General features: G+C 45.0%; 1 protein-coding gene across 3 annotated transcripts; it reads left to right on the top strand.

The window, feature by feature from the left end:
- The first annotated feature begins 8,428 nt into the window (after nt 1–8,428).
- On the top strand, nt 8,429–26,708 carry LOC106582006 (discoidin, CUB and LCCL domain-containing protein 2). Of its 3 annotated transcripts, XM_014164636.2 has the most exons (13): nt 8,429–8,764; nt 10,215–10,439; nt 10,668–10,805; nt 15,569–15,693; nt 21,664–21,797; nt 21,884–21,924; nt 22,086–22,426; nt 23,076–23,223; nt 23,369–23,500; nt 23,598–23,691; nt 24,057–24,106; nt 24,215–24,349; nt 24,428–26,708. In XM_014164636.2, the coding sequence occupies exons 1-13, from the start codon at nt 8,659–8,661 to the stop codon at nt 24,844–24,846; spliced, it is 2,088 nt and encodes a 695-aa protein (XP_014020111.2). In that variant the 5' UTR covers nt 8,429–8,658; the 3' UTR covers nt 24,847–26,708. The 3 variants fall into 3 exon arrangements, with proteins under 3 accessions (XP_014020111.2, XP_014020112.2, XP_045560566.1); XM_014164637.2 differs by lacking the exons at nt 8,429–8,764; nt 10,215–10,439 and adding an exon at nt 15,138–15,243; XM_045704610.1 differs by lacking the exons at nt 8,429–8,764; nt 10,215–10,439; nt 10,668–10,805 and adding an exon at nt 14,848–15,243.
- Nucleotides 26,709–26,957: the final 249 nt, after the last annotated feature.

Raw genomic sequence — 26,957 nt, 5'->3', positions numbered from 1 at the left:
CCCAGTCTCTGCCACTGAAAAACATCCCCATAGCATGATGCTGCCACCACCATGCTTCACTGTAGGGATGGTGCCAGGTTTCCTCCAGATGTGACGCTTGGCATTCAGGGCAAAGAGTTAATCTTGGTTTCTTCAGACCAGAAAATCTTGCTTCATGTGCCTTTTTGGCAAACTTTAAGCGAGCTGTCATGTGCCTTTTACTGAGGAGTGGCTTCCGTCTGGCCACTATATCAAAAAAGACTGATTGTTGGAGTGTTGCATAGATGTTTGTCCTTCCGGAAGGTTCTCCCATCTCCACAGAGGAACTCTACCATCGGGTTCTTGGTCACCTTCCTGCCCTTCTCCCCTGGTCGGCCGGGAAGACAGCTCTAGGAAGAGTCTTGGTGGTTCCATACTTCTTCCATATAAGAATGATGCTAGGCCACCGTGTTCTTGGGGACCTTCAATGTTGCAGACATTTTTTGGTAACCTTCCCCAGATGTGTGCCTAGACACAATCCTGGCTCGGAGCTCTACGGACAATTCCTTTGACCTCATGGTTTGGTTTTTGCTCTGAAATGCACTGTGAACTGTGGGACCTTATATAGACAGTGTGTGCCTTTCCAAATCATGTTCAATCAATTGAATTTACCACAGGCGGACTCCAATCAAGTTTTAGAAACATCTCAAGGATGATCAATGGAAACAGGATGCACCGGAGTTCCATTTTGAAGTATCATAGCAATGGGTCGGAATACTTATGGTGTTATTCTTTTTTCCATATATATATACACCTTTGCAAAATGTTCTAAATACCTGTTTAAGCTTCGTCATTATGGGGTATTGTGTGTAGATTGATGAGGAAAATGTTTTATTTAATCAATTTCAGAATAAGGTTGTAACGTAACAAAATGTGAAAAAAGTCAAGGGGTCTGAATACTTCCTGAATCCACTGTACATTTTATCTCCCAGTATGTTCTGTATGTCCATCTACAATGACCTGAGTCTGCTGGTCTGCTGTCCCTCCAGATCAAACAGAATGATATCACCAGACAGATCCTGTGGCCTCTGCCATATGTCACCCTGTCTCTCAACACTGGTCTCGTGACTGACCATATAAAGAGCTCTATACTGACACCAGGTGGGTGTAAACAGTACAGCAGGCTGAACTTTGAATTCCAAAGACAGTGAATAGGTATAAGCCTACTTTTACTGTAAAACCAATAGGATATCTATTCAATACCATATTTCACCACATATTTAATAAACCAAAAATAGATTTCTATCCAATGGAACGGTATTTGTGATTGCCTTGGGTCTTTTGAGCACAAATGGTGGATTGAAGACACATTTTCCAGGTCATCGGAGCCTGTAGCTCTGAACCTCCAACTCCTTGACCCCTGGCCTGGTCACTGTCAGGACCTTCCAGAAGGTGCATTCTCTCTCTACAGGTCAGTGTGTTAGAATGTATGTGGAAGACACCAACATTCCACAATTGTCTAGTCCACTGACTTCTCTGGAACAAGCTCCCTCACGACGCCAGGACAGCGGAGTCAATCACCACCTTCCGGAGACACCTGAAACCCCACCTCTTTAAGGAATACCTGGGATAGGATAAAGTAATCCTTCTAACCCTCCCCCCCTACCCCCCCCCCAAAAAGATATAGATGTACCAGGGGCGAAAATCTGACATCAACTTTGGAGGGGACAATTACATTAAATTTTCTCAAGAGCAATTCTTGAGGGGGACACCAAAAGTAGTGCTGTAACACATAGCCTACGTTGTAATATGTTAAATGTATATTGAGGAACCATACTTACTACTACTGGATAATTGATAGGTACAGTAGTTAACAGAAGGGTTGTCCCAACTTGTTCAAATGTTTAAATCATCATAATACTACTACTAATAATAGTTATAGCAGTGTTCCTTATCAGTCCAGTATGTCTGCAGGTATTTGTATTTACAACCAGCAATACCAAGAAAAGCCAGTAGGTGGCATTGGTACTGTACACTGTATGGGTGCAGTTTTCGTAAATACAATGAACATGGTGTGATCTCGTCTAAAATAATCTCCATTGAGTAACATCACAAAGTTGTTCTCCGTATTGAATTGACCTTTTAATTTTACTTTTTCTGATACATTTATAAAGTCATTAAATATGTGCCACTGGCCTGAGTCTACTACAATAGCTTTACAAGAACAAAAAGCTAAAAATAAGTACAGTTCTAAAAGCAAAATAACTACTTCAATGAATAACCCAAATAAATCAACCAAAATATCCTTCAGTCTGTGTCTCAACTCTTCAAACAGCAGCTATGGACAAGTATGTCACACAAAGTATGACATTTTAAATAAAATAACATGAAATAAATAATTAGTAAGTGTACTGTCATGTACTAAAGCCTCCTGAGGACCTCTGCTGCCTCTCCACTGCTGCTACAGGGGTATTTGTTGTGAAAGAGAGGGATCTGCACTGAAAGAGAATCTATGTTTAGCTCTGGGTACTGATCTAGAGACTCATCCAACTCCCCCGTGAGAAGCGCTCTTTCCAACTTTTGCAGGACGTTTAGACTGTCCTGGTCAGAACGGTCGCCAAACTGAACCTCCACACCATCCAACACAAAAAATTCTGCCCTATAGTGATCCACTGCTTTGCCAGCAAATCGTCTTGAGTGTGTCTCAATGGATTCAATAGAGTCAATCAATGTTGTTGCTTTCTCATACAGTGCAAGGTAGCTTTCGTCATTTCTCTTGCCCCTAAGAGATGACCGCACACACTCGACTGCAGCCTGCATACCAGAGACAGTCTGAGTTTTCTTCTGCAGTGAAATGTTTAGACATTCAAGCTCTCCAAGAACAGCAGAGGCAAGTGTGAGGCCCAACACAGTCTTGCCTTTGCTGAAGTGCTCGAATAAGCCACTGGCGGTTGAAGCTGTCTTGGATGCAGTTGTTGCCATCTCCTCTAGGCTGCTTAGTACCCGCTCATACTGCCCTAGCACAGCTCTAATAGCAGTATTCCGCACAGTCCACCTCGTTGGACATAGGGGTTTCAGGGTGGTCAGATTTGTATCTTTGGACGTGGCAATTGATTCAAACATGCTCTTAAACTTTCCTGACTGGCCATAGAGGACACCTAACTGATGGACCCAAGAAAGGGAATCCCGGATCAGTGGGGAGGCTGTGCAGCCAGCCTGTGTAATCAGATTACACAGTGTGCTCCACAATGCACATAGAGGGCTAATGGCTGCTGCCTCCTCACAATTGCCTGTGCACCTGTGTATTTTCCTGCCATGTTTAGAGTCACCATCGTAGCTCTGCCCACGTAAGCCAGACATGGGCAAATTGAGCCTCAACAACACATCAGTTGCCACTTTCGCAATGCCCTCGCCTGTTGTCTCCGACACCCTGTATAGCCCAATAAACTCCTTGTGAGGGACAAGGTCATGGTCAACATAACGCAGGCAGACACTCTCCTGTTCAGCACCAGAGACATCTTGAGTACCATCAACAATTACTGAAAATTGTACAATCGGAAGAGACCTAATCTCAGCTGCAATGCCTTGAATGACTGTATTGGCTATGATGTTCAGAATTTCATTCTGTACTCCTAACTACCGGTACCCAAAACTACACAATTAATCAAAACAGCAATACCATTGCCTTAAAGAAATCTTAGTTCAGTCACCAGTTTAAGTTGAGAGTGGGGGTATCTATGGCATTTTCCAATTATGTCCCTATTTTACAAGATAACAAAAAAATTAGAACCTTTCAGAATGTTGCCAAACAAAGACTCAACAAACTTACCTGAGACTCCCTGTCTCTGCCAGTCTGTCCCTGCATATCTGTCCCCAACTCTGCTGTCTGTGTGCCATCTGTTGCCTGCTCTGCCTAATGACATCATTGTGAAACATTTCCATTAGAATTTCATTTCTTTCTTATGAACATTTTATCAACTAGTCTTTGAGATATTAGGCTACTAGGGTTCTTACTTTGCGTTTTGGTGTACTGAAAAATACTCTGATGTCCGTCTTTTTTCTTTTTTCTGCCATTTTTCTACCTGGCTGGCTAAAGTGTGTAGGTTATTTACAGTAGGAGATGGGCTTCTATCATCTTATCTTCTATCATTCTATATGGACTTCGATCTAAAAGGTAGCTAGCAAATGTGAAACGGATTAAAATGACAAGAGTTGACAGCTGTATGAGTTCACCATTTACACAACATATGCTGCAACCTTTTGTAATTTTAATAGTTTGTTTCATATTGGCTGGCTTCCAACAATAGCTGAATTTGCAAAGCTAGTGAGCACCAATTCCGCTTCAGTGGTGTTTGCTATAATCTTTGTTACCCGAGTTAAATAAAGTTGAAATAAAATAAATAAAAGTTCCCTTGCGACAATTTAGCTTTTGCAACGAGACCATTAAATATATTTAAGACCATTGTCTTAAAATTAGAACCTGTTCAGTTTGGATTTCAGTTTATCGCTAACCTTATCACAGGGACTTTGAAGCACTAACTTACATCATCTGCATGCTGATTTTGGAATAAATTGACGATAGCAAAGATTCCATCTTTGACGAGGCCACATGAATGGAATAGGTACTAGCTAGCTTAATAGTTAATATTTGCGCGCTACCTCTGCATATTCAGCTAGTGTGTGTGCGCGATTGACTGGCTAACCTCACGTCAGTTACGTTCATTGAGTGCCTTTCAGACAGTGGATACGACCTCTCTGTTACGGAGCAAGCTAAGGAACTGGCAGTGGATCAAACCATTGTGAGGCAAAGGGTGGGGGTGTCGCAATCTTTTGAAACTTAAAAACGCGCTATTAAGTGTCTATAATCAGCACAATTGCTTTCATTGCGTATTATTAATATTATTTAAATTACATAGTTATGTTTCAGTGATATATTGGGGGGGACAAATCATATTTTTTCCAGGATGGGGGGGTCGTGTCCCCCCCGTCCCCCCCGGGATTTCCGCCCCTGAGATGTACTAGTGTAAAATGTTTGTTCCACTGGATATCATAAGGTGAATGCACCAATTTGTAAGTCGCTCTGGATAAGAGCGTCTGCTAAATGACGTAAATATAAATGTAAATGTAAATGTAAACATTCTGCTCAGAACATTCTAATGTCGGAGGATTCTGGGACATTAATCTAAATTGGTTAGAGATGTTTAAGTACTTTATTACCCATTTCTCATATTATTAAATTTACATGAGTAGCCTATGGCCTACAATATAAGCACTAATGTATTTTTTCCTAGCTACAGTCATCTGCTACAGTCTACAGTCCTTGAGGGCCACAGTCTTGCAGGGTTTCCTTTCTCCCTGACACTAAACTGATGAATTAAATGTGATGTGGCTCTCAACAAATTGATCGGTGCACCCCTGCGCTCCCTCCCATGTAATGTGTCTAATGCATATGTGTGCAGTAACATGGCCTATGTTTACATCTCTCTGAGCTCTGGCTACTGCTGCTGGGTGTCTGTCTCCATCTCCCAGTAATGAGCCTGGCCTGTTGTCCAGGTGGGACTGCTCCTTCATACCAAACAGTCATCTTAACAGTGACGTCATCAAACAGGGACACTGCCAATCAAACATGAGCTCAAAGCGTGTGTTGACAGATTCCATTCCATCTCCCTCCTTTCCCTCAGAATCTTAACCAAGGAGGAGTAGGGGATTGAGGTGTAAACTATGGGGTTGTAATGGTTGTCTTTTGAAGTGTGAGGCAGAGAGAGGGTGCAGTTGTGTCATGTTGGTTCCTGTCTAGACTGACTAAAAGAGAGAGAGAGAGAGGGGGGGGTTACTCATCTGAGGAGCACACGGACACACACCGATATCCATGCAACATCTCAGAGCCCTGCAAACACTCAGAGCCCTGTAACCATAGAGTCACTCTCCCAGCCTGCTGGCTGTATCCATCACACTGTGTGGCTGCCATGGTAACCATAAGGCGGCGCACAATTGGCCCAGCGTTGTCTGGGTTTGGCCGGGGTAGGCCGTCACTGTAAATAATAATTTGTTCTTAACTGACTTTCCAAGTTAAATAAAGGTTAAAAATATATATATATATAAAAAAAGGATGACTGTAATACTATGGAGGTACATTATACTGTATATACGAATGTATGTGGACACCCCTTCAAATTAGTGGATTCGGCTATTTCTGCAACACCCATTGCGGACAGGTGTATAAAATCGAGCACACAGCCATGCAATCTCCATAGACAAACATTAGCAGTAGAATGGCCGTACTGAAGAGCTCAGTGACTTTCACCGTGGCACTGTCATTTTTATTTATTTATTTCACCTTTATTTAACCAGGTAGGCTAGTTGAGAACAAGTTCTGATTTACAATTGCGACCTGGCCAAGATAAAGCAAAGCAGTTCGACAACATACAACAACACAGAGTTACACATGGAGTAAAACAAATATACAGTCAATAATACAGCAGAAAAATAGGTCTATGTACAATGTCATAGGATGCCACCTTTCCAACAAGTCAGTTCGTCAAATTTCTGCGCTGCTAGAGCTTCCCCGGTCAACTGTAAGTGCTGTTAGAGTCAAGTGGACAAGTCTAGGAGCAACAATGTCTCAGCCGCAAAGTGGTAGGCCACACAAGTTCACAGAACGGGAGCGCATAAATTGTCTGTCATCGGTTGCAACACTCACTGCCAAGTTCCAAACTGCCTCTGGAAGCAACGTCAGCACAAGAACTGTTCGTCGGGAGCTTCATGAAAGTGGTTTCCATGGCCGAACAGCCGCACACAAGCCTAAGATCCCCATGCCCAAAGCCAAGTGTCGGATGGAGTGGTGTAAAGCTCTCCATCATCGGACTCTGGAGCAGTCAAAACGCGTTCTCTGGAGTGATGAATCACGCTTCACCATCTGGTAGTCCGACGGACGAATCTGGGTTTGGCAGATGCCACTAGAATGCTACTGGCCCCAATGCATAGTGCCTGTAAAGTTTGATTGAGGAAAAATAAAGGTTTGGGTCTGTTTTTCATGGTTCGGGCGAGGCCCCTTAGTTCCAGTAAAGTTCTCACTCGAAGCGAGCATAGAAGTAATTTAGCTCGTCTGGTAGGCTCATGTTACTGGGCAGCTCTTGACTGTGCTTCCCTTTATAGTCTGTAATAGTTTGCTAGCCCTGCCACATCCGACAAGCATTGTAGCCGATGTAGTACGATTCGATCTTAGTCCTGTATTGATGCTTGCCTGTTTGATGGTTCGTCGGAGGGCATAGCGGGATTTCTTATAAGCTTCCGGGTTAGAGTCCCGCTCCTTGAAAGAGGGAGCTCTACCCTTTAACTCAGTGCGGATGTTGCCTGTAATCCATGGCTTCTGGTTGGGGTATGTACGTACAGTCACAGTGGGGACAACGTCAGATGCACTTATTGATGAAGCCAATGACTGATGTGGTGTACTTCTCAATGCCATCCTTTATTTCTATTCAGGGGGCAGAGGTCAACCTCTTAATCAGAAACATATTTCTGCTATTTAGATCATTTGGAACATGTTGTATTACTTTTAGACAACACATTTGGTCAATGTGAGAAGTTAGCTGTTAGAGAGGAGGATTCCAGCCACTATCCACTGCCTAGAAATGTCTGCAGGAGAACTGTTTTGCTGTCTGCTGCGTAACCGGCATAGCCAAGCCTTTCCCCAGGGCATCTACTGATAAGAACACTCCAATAACACACATTACTGGAATTCCCCAAACTTTACACACTAGAGAGATAGAGAGAGAGGACATAATATTCAATAACGAGACAATTTTCGGCCACTCCTCTACATAGCAGAAATCATGTCCCTGTAGAAAACATCTGTATGCATTCAGATTCCTCAACTGTAGACCTACACACACACACATACACTAGGCAAAAACACTGTTTGTTGCTACGGGTTACTAATGGATACTCAGTTAGTTGCATCAAAATCCAAAGCAAGCTATCTTGTTCTTCCCTCTCTGCCAAGTGTGCCTGAGCCATAATAAACGCATGTGTGTGTGACATAAATGTAGAAAGAAACGAATGTACCACTGGGACTCAGGAACATCTGGACACTGGCCAAAATGTGTTCATTAATTATAGATGCTTACTGGCATACAATCTACTAATTACAACAGACAGTCAATAACTAGGCCACTCAGTGTTATTGGAGTGAAAAAGTAAGCCTTCTATCTGCACACAACAACTAAGTACTGACACTAACACTGTGGTTGGGTCTTAGGCCAGGGCATTGGGCAGGTACAGTATTTGGCAGTATGGGCAATAGGTTGTAGACCTATGACAATTTGTCCTCCAGTGGATGCTGATTATCTGGTTCATCCCTATCACGTTCAACGGGGAACAGTCGTTGCAGGATGCTTAATATTTCTTCATTTCTTCCGTCATACCACTTGGTGGACTTCGGATTCCTATTGAATCATGTTGCAGTGTGGGAGGAGCTGACGTGGAGGAAGTCGTCCTACAGCAGTTTGGATAATGTTCCTTCAGATTCAGTTGTGAAAACGAATCTGACCGCGTCGGACGTTTCCGAGCGCAGAAAGAAGAAGTAGAGGTTTTGACTGAGGACGGAGGTTTTGCGGAGCAGCGTTTTAAACTGCTATACAGACTAAACTCTGAGTTCACCGGTGTGAAAGCGAGCAGTATGCATTCGGACTGCAGGCTGCTATGGGCAGAGCGGTAATGGTGGGCAGAGGACCGACAGAGGCCGGGCTTTTCTTCCTGTCGACTCTCATCATCCTCCTCGCCGCCAGAAGCAGTCGAGCGCAGAAAGGTTTGTGCCACTTAATGTAACCATGTGTAATACAAGTGTACACTAGATACATATAGACAGTACCAGATTCGCGTTGACGCAGTGTTAGTATGAAGTGTGTCTGCTTTGTTGAATTCCGGACAGCCAGCGGCAGAGATTATGCTGCTGCGCCTCAGCAGGGTTGAAAAGAGACGCTCGCTAGATAAGCCTACCTTACATGGCTCGACTGCTTCGTTCTCTCCCAGATCCCAAATATGTAGCCAGAATCACACTGCAAAAGTTGCTCTCTTCTCCGAGTAGTTTGGTAGTCATTGGAATTGGTTATTTAAGTGTTTTAGACTAGATATAAAGGGCAGACAGTGCAAAAATAAACAGTTATTTGTGGGCAGGATTTCATCTTATAAAAGAGAATAATACACCGTTTGGTAACGTTTTAACGGAGGGGGGAGGGGTTGAAGTTGTAGAGAGGTAAACAGCCTCAACAAAGTCTCATGGTGGTACGGGTAGGCTAGGGACGAGTTAAATAACAGTCTATTTAACCCCACAAACTTGGTCCAGAAACGTATATCACTTCTCCAATTGTCACTTGGACGTTTTTTTGAGCTTTTGGAAACATTGGTGGCAGAGTACGGCATTTGGTTGGTGTAAACTAATCCGAAAGCTGCTTCTCTCTAGGTGTTTAGATCCACAAAAAACACGCCACTTCGATACAACTACGATTTTTTTAGCAGGTTATGAGAATTAACATAGCAGGTAGGATAATTAGGTCGAGGTTAGGAAAAAGGTTTAGGGTTAGCGAAAATATTATCCTAACCTGCAACGAAAACGCATGTATCGAAGTGGCGTGTTTGAAGGGAGTCCCGTGTAGTCAAGTTCATCTGAATAATATGTCAGTTACGTTACATGACACCAGCCCAGCCTTGGATCCACTCAGCCCATGGCAGAACTGTCCACTGTTATCTCTGGTCCGAAAACTAACCCTAGCCTATTCCATTATAGCTCTAGTCTTTACCTCTGTTTTCGCACATCTGTAAAGTGTAGCAATATGGGGTGGACTCCACCTAGCTTGACTTTAAATGGATTAAAGGATGGACATCAACTTGGTCTTGTTTTCGAATGAGGCCTCTGACTGGGCCTAGTACACTATAGGACAGGGTCAAAGGTCAAGCCATAAACCACGGTCATGATTGACTTAAATCAGCTGCACTGGATTTGTTCACTAGAACTCCGTTGGAATACAGAAAACTAAACAGTGATGGTAAAATCCTCACACTCATTCTCTCCCGCCCAAACTACTGGTGTGTCAGTCAGAACATGTCTACGTTTATCCCACTGATATTTCTAACTCTATATTTATCCATAATGTGTAGTTGTGTAACACAATCCTTATGTGCGTATACATCCACCCATTATGTGTGGGTAGGAACAGTACATGTATGTCTCCCCTAAGTCTCTCAGTGTGTGTCTACAGGTGATGGCTGTGGCCCCAGTGTGTTGGGCCCCAGCAGTGGGACCCTGTCCTCTCTGGGTTACCCCGGGACTTACCCCAACCACACGGTGTGTGAGTGGGAGATCAGTGTGCCGCAGGGCCGGAGGCTACACTTCCGCTTCGCTGACCTGGACATAGAGGACAACAACTGTCAGGTCAACTACCTCAGAATCTACGACGGTGTAGGACCCCAGAGGACCCAGATAGGTGAGAGAGGGATGGAGATGGAGGGGCTAGGGAATGGCTCCATTATTTCCTAGGGGAAAGGAGAGGGGTGTATGAAATATACATCATCCATCAATATAAATCACAGTATGTCAGTATGTGACAAACACATCAATAGAATAAATGTCTGTACCACTATCTGAATGTAGATAATGACCACTACATCAGAGTGGTTATTAAGTAACTTACCCCTCTCCTCCCGACCACCAGTGAAGTTCTGTGGTCTGGGTCTGAAGGTTCCTGAGCTCATCCAGTCCGCTGGGAACCGGGTCACCATCCAGTTCATGAGTGGAACTCACCGCAGTGGGCGGGGCTTCTCCCTGTCCTACTCCACCACAGAACACACAGGTACAAGGGGTCAGGGGTTGGGGGTCTGAACTGCATCCTAGCTGTGAGGGGATCATTCAAGCTGCTGCTGGTGTCCCAATCCTCAGATATGACAATGTCACCCATCATAGACCGCTGTGTTAACTCTTAGTTGAGATTACAATAGATTGTTTTACAGTAACATTGCGCCCCCATGGCCGAGGGAGTTGCCTAGGTAGCAGTGTGTGTTTGCATGATTGGGAGTTGCAGGGTCTCATGTGAGTCCTATTATATATGCTTCTCTGCTCCCTCTTTTTTTCCCATTCCGCCTCGTCTACTCTCTCTCCCTTTTGCTCCTTTTCCTTACTGGATAAATAACTATTTTAAATGTATGAGACTGACTGTGTTGTCTGTAAGTGGTATCTCATGTTGCTCTCTGTCAGTGTGTGGGAGATGTATGTAGTGAATACCGTTCCAGGGAGATGTGAGGAAACTGATCTGCTGGAACATGACAGACATTGAGCATCCCTGGAGAGTATTACAGCTGGCATTTATCTCCACATAACCGTGTGTTTTAATACTGGAGTTCTTCATCTAGACATACAGCTCTGCGTGTGTTCATCATGCATGTGTGGACGTGTTTTGTGTGTCTTTATGTGAATGTGTGTGTGTGTGTGTGTGTGAGAGAGAAATAGAGGGTATAAGAAAAGGTGAGATAGGATGTGAGAAGGAAGTTAAAGGAGCGTTTTGGTCGAGGGCAGATGGAAGGACAGGGATGTTTAGGCCAAGATTCAATCTGAAACAACTGTATATAGTGCGCTTGGCATTTTAAAGGTAATTTCCAATTGAGGCGACGTCTGCATCGTTTACCTTGAATGCGATCTCCTGCGAATGGGGTAACGTTGCCTTTAAGGTGTTTACACACGGGCTGCAGGAAGCGGCGAAGGTCGCATAGACTTTAATGGGAGTAAGGCGGTGAGCGGCAAAATGCCAGCCGTTTTGCAAGCCGCGCGGTTCTTGGTGCTCGGTCCCGTGGACGGTGCTGATGGCTCAGAGCCAAAAGATTAAATTAGCTGAAGTCTTGAGCGGCTGCCGCGCATGGTTGACCAATGAGCGTAGTTCACCTTGTCAACCAATCAAACAATGTTTTAATGACAACATTGGAGTTGACAAGGGAAAGGGGGATACCTAGTCAGTTGTCCAACTGAATGTATTCAACTGAAATGTGTCTTCTGCATTTAACCAAACCCCTCTGAATCAGAGATGTGCGGGGGGATTAACTGCCTTGCTCGGGCAGAACGACAGATTTTTACCTTGTCAGCTTGGGGATTCGATCCAGCAACCTTCTGGTTACTGGCCCGATGCTCTAACCACTAGGCTACCTGCCGACAACAACTGGGGCCGCTGTTCTGGCGAGGTAGGTTGATTTTTCTCACGGTTAAATTGTCGTTTACTGCAGCCCGTCTCTTAAGCGCCTTTAAAATCTGCATTGTCTATAAGCGTGATCGGATCGAATCCTGGTCTTAATGGTGAGGTGTGCTGTTGCAGTGAGCGTGTCCGGAACACTGTGTACGTGTCCAGAACCCTTAGATGAAGCCCAACCTGTCCCTGTGTGGCTGGGCTTCGTCACACACCACTCCAAAGAGCTGTACATCTCTGCAGACTAGTGGCACAGACTGTGTGTGTCTGTGTGTGTGTGTGCGCTGAGAGCCATTAGCGCTGTGCACTGCAGATCCAGCGTGTGGTCACACTTCTGTTGTCAAGAGTCTGTCTACCTCGTCAGCCTCCCTGGAGTACTGTGGGGAGGCAAGAAGGAAGATAGATGGGAAAGGAAGATAGAGGAAACCAAAGGGGGATGCAGGGGGTGGAGAGAGAGAATGGTTGCAGAAGGGATGGAGAGACAGAAGGGTTGCAGAAGGGAGAGTGACGAGAGGGAGGGAGATGCAACAAAGCTTTTATCCACATCCTCTGAAAGAAGGAAATCAAATTACTGAAGAGAGAGAAAGAGATGGGGTGAAAGAAGGATGGATATGTTATTACACATTCATATGTTAGAGAGCGTTATCATCCTCAATGACTGGATGGGATTTCTAACCTTGTGGGCATCCCCTCAGGGTTTTTCTTTAAAAAATGACCATGTTGCCCGTTACAGCACACTGTGTGTGTGTCGGTCCGTCTGTACATGTCTGTTCTGCTTGTGTCCATGTGCGTGTCTACCTAGACAGGGTGGAATACAGACACAGAGAGCTGAGTTAATGTGATCTGTCTGTGTGCGTGTCTACCTAGACAGGGTGAAACAGAAAATAATGTAAGACAGGGTGGAATACAGACACAGAGAGCTGAGTTAATGTGATCTGTCTGTGTGCGTGTCTACCTAGACAGGGTGGAATACAGACACAGAGAGCTGAGTTAATGTGATCTGTCTGTGTGCGTGTCTACCTAGACAGGGTGGAATACAGACACAGAGAGCTGAGTTAATGTGACGTCTGTGTGCGTGTCTACCTAGACAGGGTGGAATACAGACACAGAGAGCTGAGTTAATGTGATCTGTCTGTGTGCGTGTCTACCTAGACAGCGTCGAATACAGACACAGAGCTGAGTTAATGTGATGTGTTTGTCTTTGTACAGGGACGCAGACGCGTCACTTTATTTTCTCTTCTCAAAATAGCTTTTGTGAGAATTCTACAGAATACATTTTGCTTTCACAGGACGTGAAAATAACAGTTTCAGGGTACGATTAGCAAGACCCATATTCTACATTACGTTAGTGAGCTAGCTTGTTTACGACGGGCGCTGTAGCGTCACAATACCTGGTACTCTTGCCTATGCCACTTGTCCCATCTGGATAAGAGGAATACCTATGTAAGAATTCAGTTCATTGACTACATCTCAGCATTCAACACCATAGTACCCTCCAAGCTCATCATTAAGCTTGAGGCCCTGGGTCTCAACCCCGCCCTGTGCAATTGGGTCCTGGACTTTCTGACGGGTCTCCCCCAGGTGGTGAAGGTAGGAAACAACATCTCCACTTCGCTGATCCTCAACTCTGGGGCCCCACAAGGGTGCGTGCTCAGACCCTCCTGTACTCCCTGTTCACCCATGACTGCGGGGCCATGCATGCCTCAACTCAATCATCAAGTTTGCAGACGACACAGCAGTAGTGGGCTTAATTACCAACAACGACGAGACAGCCAACAGGGAGGAGGTGAGGGCACTCGGAGTGTGGTGTCAGGAAAACAACCTCTCACTCAACGTCAACAAAACAAAGGAGATGATCGTTGACTTCAGGAAACGGCAGAGGGAGCACCCCCTATCCAAATCGACGGGACAGCAGTGGAGAAGGTGGAAAGTTTTAGGTTCCTCGGCGTACACATCACGGACAAACTGAAATGGTCCACCCACACAGACAGTGTGGTGAAGAAGGCGCAACAGTGCCTCTTCAACCTCAGGAGGCTGATGAAATTTGGCTTGTCACCAAAAACCCTCACAAACATTTACAGATGCACAATTGAGAGCATCAATTGTATCACCGCCTGGTACGGCAACTGCACCGCCTTCAACCGCAAGGCTCTCCAGAGGGTGGTGCGGTCTGCACAACACATCACCGGGGGCAAACTACCTGCCCTCCAGCACACCTACAGCACCCGATGTCACAGTAAGGCCAAAAAGATAATCAAGGACAACAACCACCCGAGCCACTGCCTGTTCACCCCGCTCCATCCAGAAGTCGAGGTCAGTACAGGTGCGTCAAAGCGGGGACCGAGAGACTGAAAACAGCTTCTATCTCAAGGCCATCAGACTGTTAAACAGCCATCACTAACACAGAGAGGCTGCTGCCTACATGCAGTCTCAAATCATTGGCCACTTTAATAATTGTATCACTAGTCACTTTAAATAATCACACTTTAATAATGTTTACATATCTTACATTACTCATCTCATATGTATATACTGTATTTTATACCATCTATTGCACCTTGCCTATGCTGCTCGGCCATCGCTCATCCATATATTTATATGTACATATTCTTATTCCATCCCTTTACATTTGTGTGTTTAAGGTGGTTGTTGTGGAATTGATAGATATTACTGCACTGTCGGAACAAGAAGCGCAAGCATTTTGCTACATTCGCATTTTGATACACATGGTTAGCAGATGTTAATGCGAGTGTATGTGACATACAATTTGATTAGATTTACTCTTGTCCAGGATCTTGGAAAGCTACCAACTCAGGTCCAGGATTAGTTTCAGCCAGGGTTTGTTTGCGTTTCACACATGTTTTATAGGGAGGATCAGGGTGCCGAACACTCCGGGATCCAGATCATATGGGGATATAAGAAAACGCCCTTAATCTATATATGTCTTTGTCACAGAAAATGGATGATTTGCAGTATGGATCAGATGAGACGGAGGTCATTACCACTGAATATATTAAGAGGGACATTTTTGGTGTGCCACAGAATTTGTTATCCCATCAAGGTATGAGACTTTTCAAAAAAGGTTGGGAACCACTAAGATAGCCTAGCCTGTTGAATAATGTGCTTCAATGGTAGGATGCATATAATCAATCAATGTAATTCTAAGCTAAATATTAATAAAAAAAATCGATGTATTTTTCTGGCGCTCCTTTAATTCTGTTTGGCACCAATCTTTTTGGGGCAAACCGTGTGGTGTCACGATACTACTTGGTATCGTGATACTGGGCCTGCTATCACATTCTCTGAAAATAGGCACATTTTCTTGCACTTTACACAGATTTCTTTGCATGTTTTGGACCTTCACCAGTTTGCATCCATGTTTGTAGATCTGATCACCTGTCTCGACAAAGGAATCCACTTCACTGAGGCAGAGTTCACCAGATACTGTCCTGCAGGATGTCTGACCTCTGTTGGGGAGATCTCTGGGACCGTACCCCACGGCTACAGAGACGTGAGTATATGCGCAGTACTCAGGGAATGGTTTGTGGATGTGCATGAGTGGTGCTGGGTAATGAGTGATGAGAAAGTCAACGAAACAGAGACAGACTGGGTGGGAACTGAGGTGTGTGTGTGTGTGTGTGTGTATATAAACGTGTGCATTTGTGTGGTATGTGTGTGTTAGTCATTGTGGAGGGCACACAGTTCCCAGGTGATTCACACTGCCCAATACCCCCCCTCCACCAACTCAGTCTGTCTCTGTCCTGCTCATCACTCAGCAGTACCCACCACTACTGCCACTACCCCACAGGAACTAACTGGCCACACACACAGTCATGACTCACTTCATGGCTATGTTCCCCTCTCTCGCTCATTCTATATCTCTTTTACTCTCTCTCTCCTCCAATCTCTCTTTTTCCTATCTCATTCACTCTCTCTTTGCCCTGCTGGACCTTGTCTGTCCCCCCCTCTCACAAAGTTCTTTGTAAACAGAGCCTCTCTCAGCGTATGCACATCCCAGGCTGATGACCTCACAATACCCCGGCTGTGTCTGAGGTCATGGGGGCCGAGTGAGTCTGCGGATGATGACCTCATGCCTGGGTGGGTCGGGGGGCCATGGGGGTGGGAGGGTTACATTTGGGGTTGTGGGTGTTATCGAAGAGGGGGGCCCAGTGGTGGCTCAAATCAAATCAAACTTTATTTGTCACATGCGCAGAATATAGGTTCAGACCTTACCGTGAAATGCTTACTTACAAGCCCTAACCAACAATGCAGTTCAAAAAAGAGTTAAGACATTTTTTACCAAATAAACAACAGTAAAAAAGTAACACAATAACGAGGCTATATACAGAGTCAATGTGCGGGGGTACAGGGTACAGGTTAGTCGAGGTAATATGTACATGTAGGTAGGGTTAAAGTGACCATGCATAGATAATAAACAGCGAGTGGCAGCAGTGTAAAAACAAATGGCGGGGTCAATGTAAATAGTCCGGGTGACCATTTGATTAAATTAATTGTTCAGTCTTATGGCTTGGGGGCAGAAGCTGTTAAGGAGCCTTTTGGTCCTAGACTTGGTGCTCTGAGGCACAGTGGAGGGCAAGAGTGTTTGTGTGTATGTATGTGTGTCTCTGAGTCATAGGGGAGGAGACGGGGGGTTTGGGGGTGGTGAGCTAATTGTTTGGCCGAAGGAACAGCTTCTTCTAATCCAGTCCATCTGGAGGAGAGTGCTGAGCGGACTGGTGTGTACATGCGTGCAGGCGTACGTTTGTACCTGGTGGTGTAGTATGTGTGTGTGTGTGTGTGTTTCTGAGCTTGTGTAAGCGGTGTTGCAGATTGCATAGCAGAACAGGATTCCCGGTTCTCCATGTTCAGCCAAACAGAGCTGTACGGGGTTACAACCCGAGTCAGTCTGACTTTGGTTTTTATGGAGCGTTGCCGTCTGCTGCTCATTGGACCACACCTTAAGTCACAGGGGGGTCAGTGCACCCCACCCATCTCTGAACCTCTACTTTACTCTCACACTCTCAACTTTTTCAGTAGGAATTTGTTTCTCTCTCTTGCTCTACTGGATCTCCCGGTGTGCGTGTGCGTGCATTATGTGAGTGTGTGTGTGTGAAAGCGGTCAGTGCTCTGAGTTGCTGGGTGTGGTGGTTTGGAGCAGTGCAGTGTGTTTGTGTTAGTGGTTTGGTGGGGTGCTGCTTCAGATGTGGTGTGTTACTGAGATGTTGTAGAGCTGTGAGGGCAAGTGTTCAGTGCCTGTGGGTACCTCGACTATGTGGTTAAAGTCTGTGCGTGTGTGTGAATGTGTAGAACGTGTTTATGATTGCATGTGTGTGTGTGTGTGTGTGTGTGTCACAACACGGTGCCTTTGGTGTTACCCGCTGTCCTGTCAGCTGTGAAACCCCATGTGGGGCCTTACCAGGAAAACCATCCCACTTCACTCACACAGCTGCCCACTGCTGGGAACTGTGGTCTCACTAAATGTGTGTTCAGCAGTGTGTGTACGTGTTTTGCCAATATATGAATGAATAGATCAATTTTATGACATCGGCAAATTACTAAGTTAGTTACTTGAAAGCTAAGGGAATGCTTTAAGAAGAGAGAGGGAAATGTTTAAACAATCCAACCTTTTCAGTGATCTTAATATGATATTAACTCACGGAAGGAATTAAGGAAGGATGTATATCAAAGTCAAATAAAACATTTTTATGAAGCCCTTTTTACATCAGCTGATGTCACAAAGTGCTGTACAGAAACCCAGCCTCAAACCCCAAACAGCAAGCAGTGCAGATGTAGAAGCACAGAGGCTAGGAAAAACTCCCTAGAAAGGAAGAAACCTAGAGAGGAACCAGACTGAGTGGTGGCCAGTCCTCTTCTGAATGTGCCGGGTGGAGATTATAAGAGTAAAGTAAGTAAGGCCAGATTGTTCTTCAAGATGTTCAAATGTTCATAGATGACCAACAGTGGTTGTGGAGGGTTCAACAGGTCAGTAACTCAGAAGTAAATGTCAGTTGGCTTTTCATAGCTGAGCATTCAGAGGACAAGACAGCAGGTGCGGTAGAGAAAGAGTGGAAACAGCAGGTCCTGGACAAGGTAGCACGTCCGGTGAACAGGTCAGGGTTCCATAGCCACAGGCAGAACAGTTGAAACTGGAGCAGCAGCTCGACCAGGTGGACTGGGGACAGCCAGGAGTCATCAGGCCAGGTAGTCCTGAGGCATGGTCCTAGGGCTCTGGTAATCCGGGAGGGGAGGGAGAGAAGTAGAGGACGCATACTTAAATTCAGGACACCAGATATAACAGACTGACTCTAACCCCCCGGCACATTGACTATTGTAGCATAGATACTGGAGATTAAAACGGGTGGGTCGGCGGAGACTGTGGCCCCGTCCGACGATACCCCTGGACAGGGCCAACCAGGCAGGATATATCCCCACCCACTTTGCCAAAGCACAGCTTTCACACCACTAGAAGGATATCAACAGACCACCAACTTACTACCCTGAGGCAAAGCTGAGTATAGCCCACAAAGATCTCCTCCCACACAAACCCAAGGGGGTGCAAAACCGGACAGGAAGGTCACGTCAGTGACTCAACCCACTCAAGTGACGCACCCTTCCTATGGACGGCATGGAAGAGCACTAGTAAGCCAATGACTCAGCCCCTGTAATAGGGTTAGAGGCAGAGAATCCCAGTGGAGAGAGGGGAGCCGGCTAGGCAGAGACAGCAAGGGCGGTTCTTCTCCCCAGTGCCTTGCTGTTCAGCTTCGCACCCCTGGGCCAGACTACACTCAATCATAGGACCTACTGAAGAGATGAGTCTTCAGTAAAGACTTAAAGGTCGAGACCGAGTCTGCGTCTCTCACATAGATCAACAGACCATTCCATAAAAATGTAGCTCTATAGGAGAAATCCCTGCCTCCAGCTGTTTGCTTAAAAATTCTAGGGACAGTATGGAGGCCTGCATTTTGTCACTGTAGCGTACATGTAGGTATGTACGGCAGGACCAAATCGGAGACATGGGTAGGAGCAAGCCCATGTAATGCTTTGTTGGTTAGCAGTAAAACCTTGAAAGCTGCATAAATTTTAGCCAAAAAGTTTCTGATTTTTGCTTTACGAAGATGGGAAAAAAAGCGGCCTTTTTGGATGCCGATTATGGACGATTACATTGCAATTTCCGAGGAAACTGCGTGGCACGCTGACCACCTGTTACGCGAGTGCAGCGTCAAAAGGACCTTGAGGCTGCAAGGAGCCAAGGTAAGTTGCTAGCTAGCATTAAGCTTAACTTATAAAAAACAATCAATCTTCACATAATCACTAGTTAACTACACATGGTTGATGATATTACTAGGTTAACTACCATGTCCTGCGTTGCATATAATCAATGCGGTGCCTGTTAATTTATCATCGAATCACAGTCTACTTCAACTTCAAAATTATGTGGATGTATTGAAGCAACATCTTCAAGACATCAGTCAGGAAGTTAAAGCTTAGTTGCAAATGGGTCTTCCAAATGAACAATGACCCCAAGCATACTTCCAATATTGTGGCAAAATGGCTTAAGAACAACGAAGTCATGGTATTGGAGTGGCCATCACAAAGCCCTGACCTCAATCCTATAGAAAATTTGTGGGCAAAACTGAAAAAGCGTGTGCGAGCAAGGAGGCCTACAAACCTGCCTCAGTTACAACAGCTCTGTCAGGAGGAATGGGCCAAAATTCACGGGTGATGATTTAACAAAAGCGCATTCGTGAAAAAAGCACAATCGTTGCACAAATGTACCTAACCATAAACATCAATGCCTTTCTTAAAATCAGTACACAGAAGTATATATTTTTAAACCTGCATATTTAGTTAAAATAAATTTAATGTTAGCAGGCAATATTAACTAGGGAAATTGTATCACTTGCGTTCAGTGCAAGCAGAGTCAGGGTATATGCAACAGGTTGGGCCGCCTGGCTCGTTGCGAACTATGAACTAATTTGCCAGAATTTTACGGAATTATGACATAACATTGAAGGTTGTGCAATGTAACAGCAATATTTAGACTTAGGGTTGCCACCCGTTTGATAAGATACGGAACGGTTACGTATTTCACTGATAAACATTTTGTTTTCGAAATGATAGTTTCCGGATTTGACCATGTTAATGACCTAAGGCTCGTATTTCTGTGTTTATTATGTTATAATTAAGTCTATGATTTGATAGAGCAGTCTGACTGAACGGTGGTAGGCAGCAGCAGGCTCGTAAGCATTCATAACCCTATCAACTCCCGAGGTTAGGCTGGCAATCCTAAAGTGCCTATAAGAACATCCAATAGTGAAAGGTATATGAAATACAAATGGTATAGAGAGAAATAGTCGACGCGTCATTATTCCTATAATAACTACAACCTAAAACTTCTTAACTGGGAATATTGAACCACCAGCTTTCATATGTTCTCATGTTCTGAGCAAGGAACTTAAACGGTAGCTTTTTTACATGGCACGTATTGCACTTTTACTTTCTTCTCCAACACTGTTTTTGCATTATTTAAACCAAATTGAACATGTTTCATGATTTATTTGAGACTAAATAGATTTTATTTATGTATTATATTAACAATAAAAGTGTTCATTGTTCATTCAGTATTGTCATTATTACAAATCGACCGATTTTAATCGGTATTGTTTTTTTTGGTCCTCCAATAATCGGTATCGGCGTTGAAAAATCATAATCGGTCGACCTCTAGTGTAGACCAATTAGGGTTTCCAATCTCTCCAAAAGAATGTGGTGATCGGTGGTGTCAGAAGCAGCACTAAGGTCTAAGCGCATGAGGACAGATGCAGAGCCTTTGTCTGATGCTATTAAAAGGTCATTTACCACCTTCACTTCATAGATAGATAGCTATTAAAACAGGCCTTGGATCAGTTTTAAAAAAAATGTTTCATGCCACTCAGGGTTCCCCTGCCAGGAAGTGACATCATCGTGCCGACTCATCTCCTGTTATCTGTGAAGCTGATGTCTGGGAACTGAGAGCTGTTCTTTGTCATCCATCTCACTGTAAAACCTTATACAAGCCATTACTGTCACTCACTGGGATATATGGCCTCTCAGTTGACACTGGAACAATCCTTACCACCGACTGACCGCTCCCTCTCTCTCTCCTCTCCCGTTGTCATGCTCTTCTCTCCCTCTGTCTCCATCTCTCTCTCTCCTCTCCCGTTGTCATGCTCTTCTCTCCCCCTCTCATCCCTCTCTCTCCTCTCCCGTTGTCATGCTCTTCTCTCCCTCTCTCTCCATCTCTCTCTCTCCTCTCCCGTTGTCATGCTCTTCTCTCCCTCTCTCATCATCCCTCTCTCTCCCTCCAGTGTTCGAACCCTTTTCTTACAGCAGCGAGGATTCAATTGACATAGAAGTCATTTGATGATGTTCATACATAAAAATTCACATTTCTAAACACTTGGATAGATCATAATGAATATCTCATTCTCCTTCCCTCCTCTAGTCATCTCCAGTGTGTCTAGCAGCCATCCATGCAGGTGTGGTGTCTAACTCTGTGGGCGGTCAGATCAGTGTGGTCAGCAGTAAGGGCATCCCTCACTACGATGGCTCGCTGGCTAACAACGTCTCCTCCACTGTGTAAGTACTCCTGTCTGTCTGGGAGAATACATCTGCTTTCTCTTCCCTTTCCATCTCTCTCCATCATTATGTCTATCTCTCTCCAGTGGTCCCTTGTCCAACAGCCTCTTCACTTTCAAGACCAGTGGTGAGTTAAGCTACAATACAGAAACAGATGATGCCACCACAGCCACACATGCTTCTGTAACCTTTTCAACTACACCACAATCACTACAACAATCGCCAAGACAGTCATGTGTCCTCCCACTTAAAATACACTCAGTTTCTCTCTCTCGCTCTCTTTCTCAGGTTGCTATGGGACACTGGGTCTAGAGTCGGGCGTTGTTAGGGACTCCCAGCTTTCTGCTTCCTCTGTGTGGGAATGGAGTGACGTGATTGGCCAGCCCAGCGAGTGGGGCCCATCTGGGGCCCGCCTTAAAAGGGTGGGGCTTCCCTGGGCGTCGGCTCACAGCGACCAGCAGCAGTGGCTACAGGTGGACCTGAAGAAGGAGAAGAGGATTACAGGCATCACCACTACAGGCTCCTCCCTCCCGGAGTATCAGTTCTACGTGTCAGCCTATCGGGTCCTCTATAGCAATGACGGACAGAACTGGAGCGTCTATCGGGAGGCAGATGCAACCCAGAACAAGGTGAACTAAACACTGCTCTCATCAATAACATTCAAGGGAAACTCCACTCAAAAACAATCTTTGTGGCATTTTGCATCATGATGATGTGGCAGGTGACACTTTGCTTCTTGAAAGTCCAATATCTTGAACAACTTGACTACTGACATGCAAAACATTTTGGGAATCTATCAACAGTGGACTAATGAAAGAAATACCAAAATATAGTTTTGAGTGAATTTTCCCTTTAAGGAGAGAGGAAGCCACTTTAGACAAGAGTAGGGGAGCAGGGGGGTTTGTGAGTTGTTTGTTTCTATGGCAACAGTGATTGATTGCGGTTGTTTACAGCAGGAAACATGAGAGCTGGCTGTGGTTGTTAAGTCCTGTGGTCACTCAGGACAGCATCTCATTAAAGATGGATGGAGATTGATTGAGTGGCTGTGTTAGGATCTGTAATCAGGGCTTTTTATCCTATAGATGATCTCACTAAGGTTAAAAATCTATTTTACAACAGAAACCTGCCCCAAGAATGTAGCAATCAAACATTTGTTACAAACCATATATAATATTAACAGTACAGTAGGCAAAGGCAAGATGACATGAAATATAATTTGGAAACATACTGTAGCTTCAATATCCACGTGTAGTGAAGACTGTTTCTCTTTCCTGACAGAGTTTTCAAGGAAACACCAACTATCTCCAGGAAGTGCGCAATAACTTCATCCCACCAATTGAGGCGCGATATGTGAGGATGAGCCCCACCCAATGGCACCAGCGAATTGCCCTTAAGTTTGAGCTGTTCGGATGCCAGTTCCATCAAGGTAACCAAACCAGCCAATCAGATGCAAGTCAGGTGTTTAGATTTGTTTTAGCCCATTAGTAAATTAGATTTTCTCGTGGGCAGTCAAAGGTTTTCTATTGGCATAGAGTGGTGATAACTGTTCTGCCACTTCTCCCATTGGACAGCTAGGCCACGGATAAACCACCCCCCTCGTCCTCCCACTCCCCCGGTGGCCACAGACCCCCCCTCACTGAACGGCTTCACCACCCACACCCCTGATATCAGAAACACCACCATGCCCCCACGCACCAGCAACGGTGAGGGAGGGAGGGAACAGATAGAGGGAAAATAGTTCCAGTATCTAGTTGTGTTGATGATCGTGATTGGTTCACACTGGTTGTGTTGTGGTCATAGACGTGGCATTGGCAGCAGTGTTGGTGCCAGTGTTGGTCATGGTTCTGACCGCCCTCATCTTGACCATGGTCTGTGCCTGGCACTGGAGAAACAGGTGACGACAACTAAATACCCATGCACTCAGTAGCTCCCAACAAAGTACATTTACATTTTAGTAATTTAGCAGACACACTTATCTAGAGCGACGTACAGTTAGTGCATTCATCTTAAGATAGCTTGGTGAGACAACTACATATCACAGCTGTAGGAAGTACATTTTTCCAGAGTAAAGAACTTATCAGCAAAGTCAGTGCTTGTAGGAAAGTGCACCATTTTGGGGGGGGGGGTGACTTCTTATTTAAGATAGTGTTTGAAGACGTTTTGACGTTTTCAGAAGATGGGCAGGGACTCTGCTCTCCTAGCGTCAGGGGGAAGAGTATCACACTCTTTGATTTTCTCCTCTGTTCTCACTCTCCTCAGGATGAAGAGTTCAGAGGGGGCTTATGATTTACCTCACTGGGACCGTACAGGTAAACACAACACTGTGTGTGTGTGTGTGTGTGTGTGTGTGTGTGTGTGTGTGTGTGTGTGTGTGTGTGTTTTGTGTGTGTGTTTAATGTGTGTGTGTCTCTGTCCAGACTGGTGGAAGAGTATGAAGCAGTTCCTGCCGTCTAAGATAGCGGAGGGGGAGGAGTCAGTCCGCTACAGCAGCAGTGAAGTGGGCCGGCTCAGAGGAAGAGGGAACGCCCCCAGACTACAGGCCAAACCTGCAGGTACACACACACACACACACACACCCCTCTCTTTGAGTGTTTGTATGTGTAACACACCCTCTTCATCTCCTCCATTAGAATATGCCCAGCCCCTGGTGAGCGGTGTGGTGACATCACTAGGTCAGAGGTCAACCTTCAAGCCAGAGGAAGGTTCTGACCACTGCTACACTGACCCTGACCTCTACGGCGCTCCGATGGCGACAGACATCTACCACGCCTACTCTGAACCTCTGCCCGCCTCCGGCGCCGAGTACGCCACGCCCATCGTGATTGACATTGCAAGCCACCTATCAGGGATCTCCTCATTGAGCCAGCCACCCACAGTCTCCAGCTTCATGGGCCGTAGCGCCGCCTCCCTACTCGCACGGACAGACAGTGGGCAATCGGGTAGGTCAATGTACGACACGCCCAAGAGTACAGGACAGGCCACGCCCACTGAGGATCTAGCCTATCAGGTGCCTCAGAGCAGCTCTCAGAAGCCAGCGGGGCAGAGCTGAAGGGGTGGAGTGAGAACTGTGATTGACAGGGCTGTAACCATAAACCACATCCCCCATGGACAGAGAGAGGGGGATGTAACCCTGGGTCTGAGTCTGTAAAGAACACACTACCTTCAAGTTAGTTCACTTGGTATGTGAGTGTGTCAACACAGGAGTCTGTATGTGCAGTATGTGTGTGTTTACATATACATGTGTTGTCGGAGAGTGCTAGCATAGTGCCATACCAGTCTTATCACTGAAACCACAAAGATGAATGTCTACATGAAAGAGGAGAGATGGAGAGCTCACTACTGTTTCAGCCAGGCTTAGTCCACTCTGTCAGTGTCTTCATTTTATGTTTAGTCAAACTGTGAGTTTATATTTAATTCCTTTCATGTGTCAATTTAAAAGTTAAGTCATTCTCCGAAGATAGGTTCTCTGAAATGGTCGCCTTCGATAGAAAGGCAATGTTTCTACCACTAATGTGTTCTAATAGTGTTCTCTGCATAAAGGCCAAAGGTCACCTATGTCATTTTTTACTACGGTACGCTTTGATTGGATGCTTTTAGATCTGTTAGTTCTCAATCAGATCTCTTAACTTTTGAATTTAACCAATCACCTTTGTACATAAATCTAGAGTGAAATCCACACCAAAAACCTGTGCTCAAGTTACTCAAAATGATTTTATTTTATTTATTTTTCTTTCATAATTCCTGCTGAAAAGGACATACTCTCACTTGAATGTTCCCACCATTATGGACAGCGGTGATGAATCCGCTTCCACGCGGAAGGCATCAAATAATGATGGTTGCACTGTTTTCATGGTTACACTGTTGTCATGGACACCTTGCCTCACGTGACACTGGTTGGTGACAGGTCAAAAAAAGAACCCATACACAACGTTTAGGTGCCATTTGTGTTCGCCTGATTGGATTCACACACTGCCAGATTAGGACCAGTGACTTGAGGCAGAATCCCCAATCATGGTAAGACAGGAGCTGCCCAACTGAAGGGCTGATGTCTCTACAGTATGTCAGTGAGACTAAACGTTTCCTTGTGTTTTATTATTATGCATCATATAGCCATGCATGCAAATATGGCCACTGTCTGTAAGTTCACACAGAATCCAGAGTGTGTAGGATGTCTGTGTGTGCTAGTTAGAGGAAGCTAGAGTCCACTCCAGCCAAACTCTGTCCTGGGGCCCACCCTGGGTGCAAGTTTTTATTATTTATTCCCCCCTTTTTTTCTCTTCTCCCTAGCACCACACAGCGGCTTCAAATAATCAAATCTTGGTGAGTTTGAGACCAAGTTTGGGGAAACCCTGGTCTAGGTTACCTCGTCAGCCTTAAAGAGCTGTGTGTAGGTCATGGATCCTGTCAAAGATGGTCCGGAGAGGAAACATCACTAGTGACCGGTCAGCATACTGAAGTCAATATGTACAGAAACACTTCAAATTCCAATATACAGTATGCGTGTGAATGTGCATCTGTGTCCGAATTACTCTCCTGTGTGTATTTCTTGGCCATTGATCGTCTGTGTCTGAGCGAGTAGCTGTGTCTGAACCTTTGTATTGGTGTGTGTGTGTCTATCTTTGTATGGCTGTCCTAAAGAGAGCATCTGTGTGAAGCTAGCTATGTCTGTATGTCTGTCCCTATGAGTGTACTGTGTATCTGTGTTTGATTAGTCACGTCTATAGTAATGGATGTGAGGAGATAATTTGTCAGCTCACTCCCTGTCCTGAACACCAAATCTGATCCTGGACCAGTTTAACTTGTGTGTTGTTAAAGGTTAGGACATCAGTAGGGAAGGCTGGCCCTAGGTCAGTGTGCGTGTTTCTGTGAGTTCACAGATTGTACAAAGAGAAATAAAGACTTTGAAAATAAGTAATGTTTTTTTTACAAAAGCGTTAATGCATAACACATTCATTTGGTCGACGGTAAAAAATGTAATCTTTCATATTTCACATTACTTCATATCAATATCTTGAAGATAATTTCTTAATAGATATTCAATCACTGGTATATATTATACAGTGTATTCAGACCCCTTGACTTTTTCCAGAATTTGTTACATTACAGGCTTATTCTAAAATGTATTTGGTTTTTTCACTCAATCTACGCACAATACCCCAT

Source organism: Salmo salar, chromosome ssa21 (genome assembly GCF_905237065.1).
Source record: "Salmo salar chromosome ssa21, Ssal_v3.1, whole genome shotgun sequence".
NCBI classification, from domain to species: Eukaryota; Metazoa; Chordata; class Actinopteri; order Salmoniformes; family Salmonidae; genus Salmo; species Salmo salar.
The sequence above is the reverse complement of the archived record's forward strand: the minus strand, read 5'-3'. Positions and strand labels throughout refer to the sequence as shown.

Coding starts and splice junctions, on each gene's coding strand:
- LOC106582006 (XM_014164636.2), top strand. CDS start 8,659: ATGGGCAGAGCGGTAATGGTGGGCAGAGGACCGACAGAGGCCGGGCTT. Junction 8,765..10,214: donor AAGCAGTCGAGCGCAGAAAG/GTTTGTGCCACT, acceptor GTGTGTCTACAG/GTGATGGCTGTGGCCCCAGT. Junction 24,107..24,214: donor ACCTCACTGGGACCGTACAG/GTAAACACAACA, acceptor GTCTCTGTCCAG/ACTGGTGGAAGAGTATGAAG.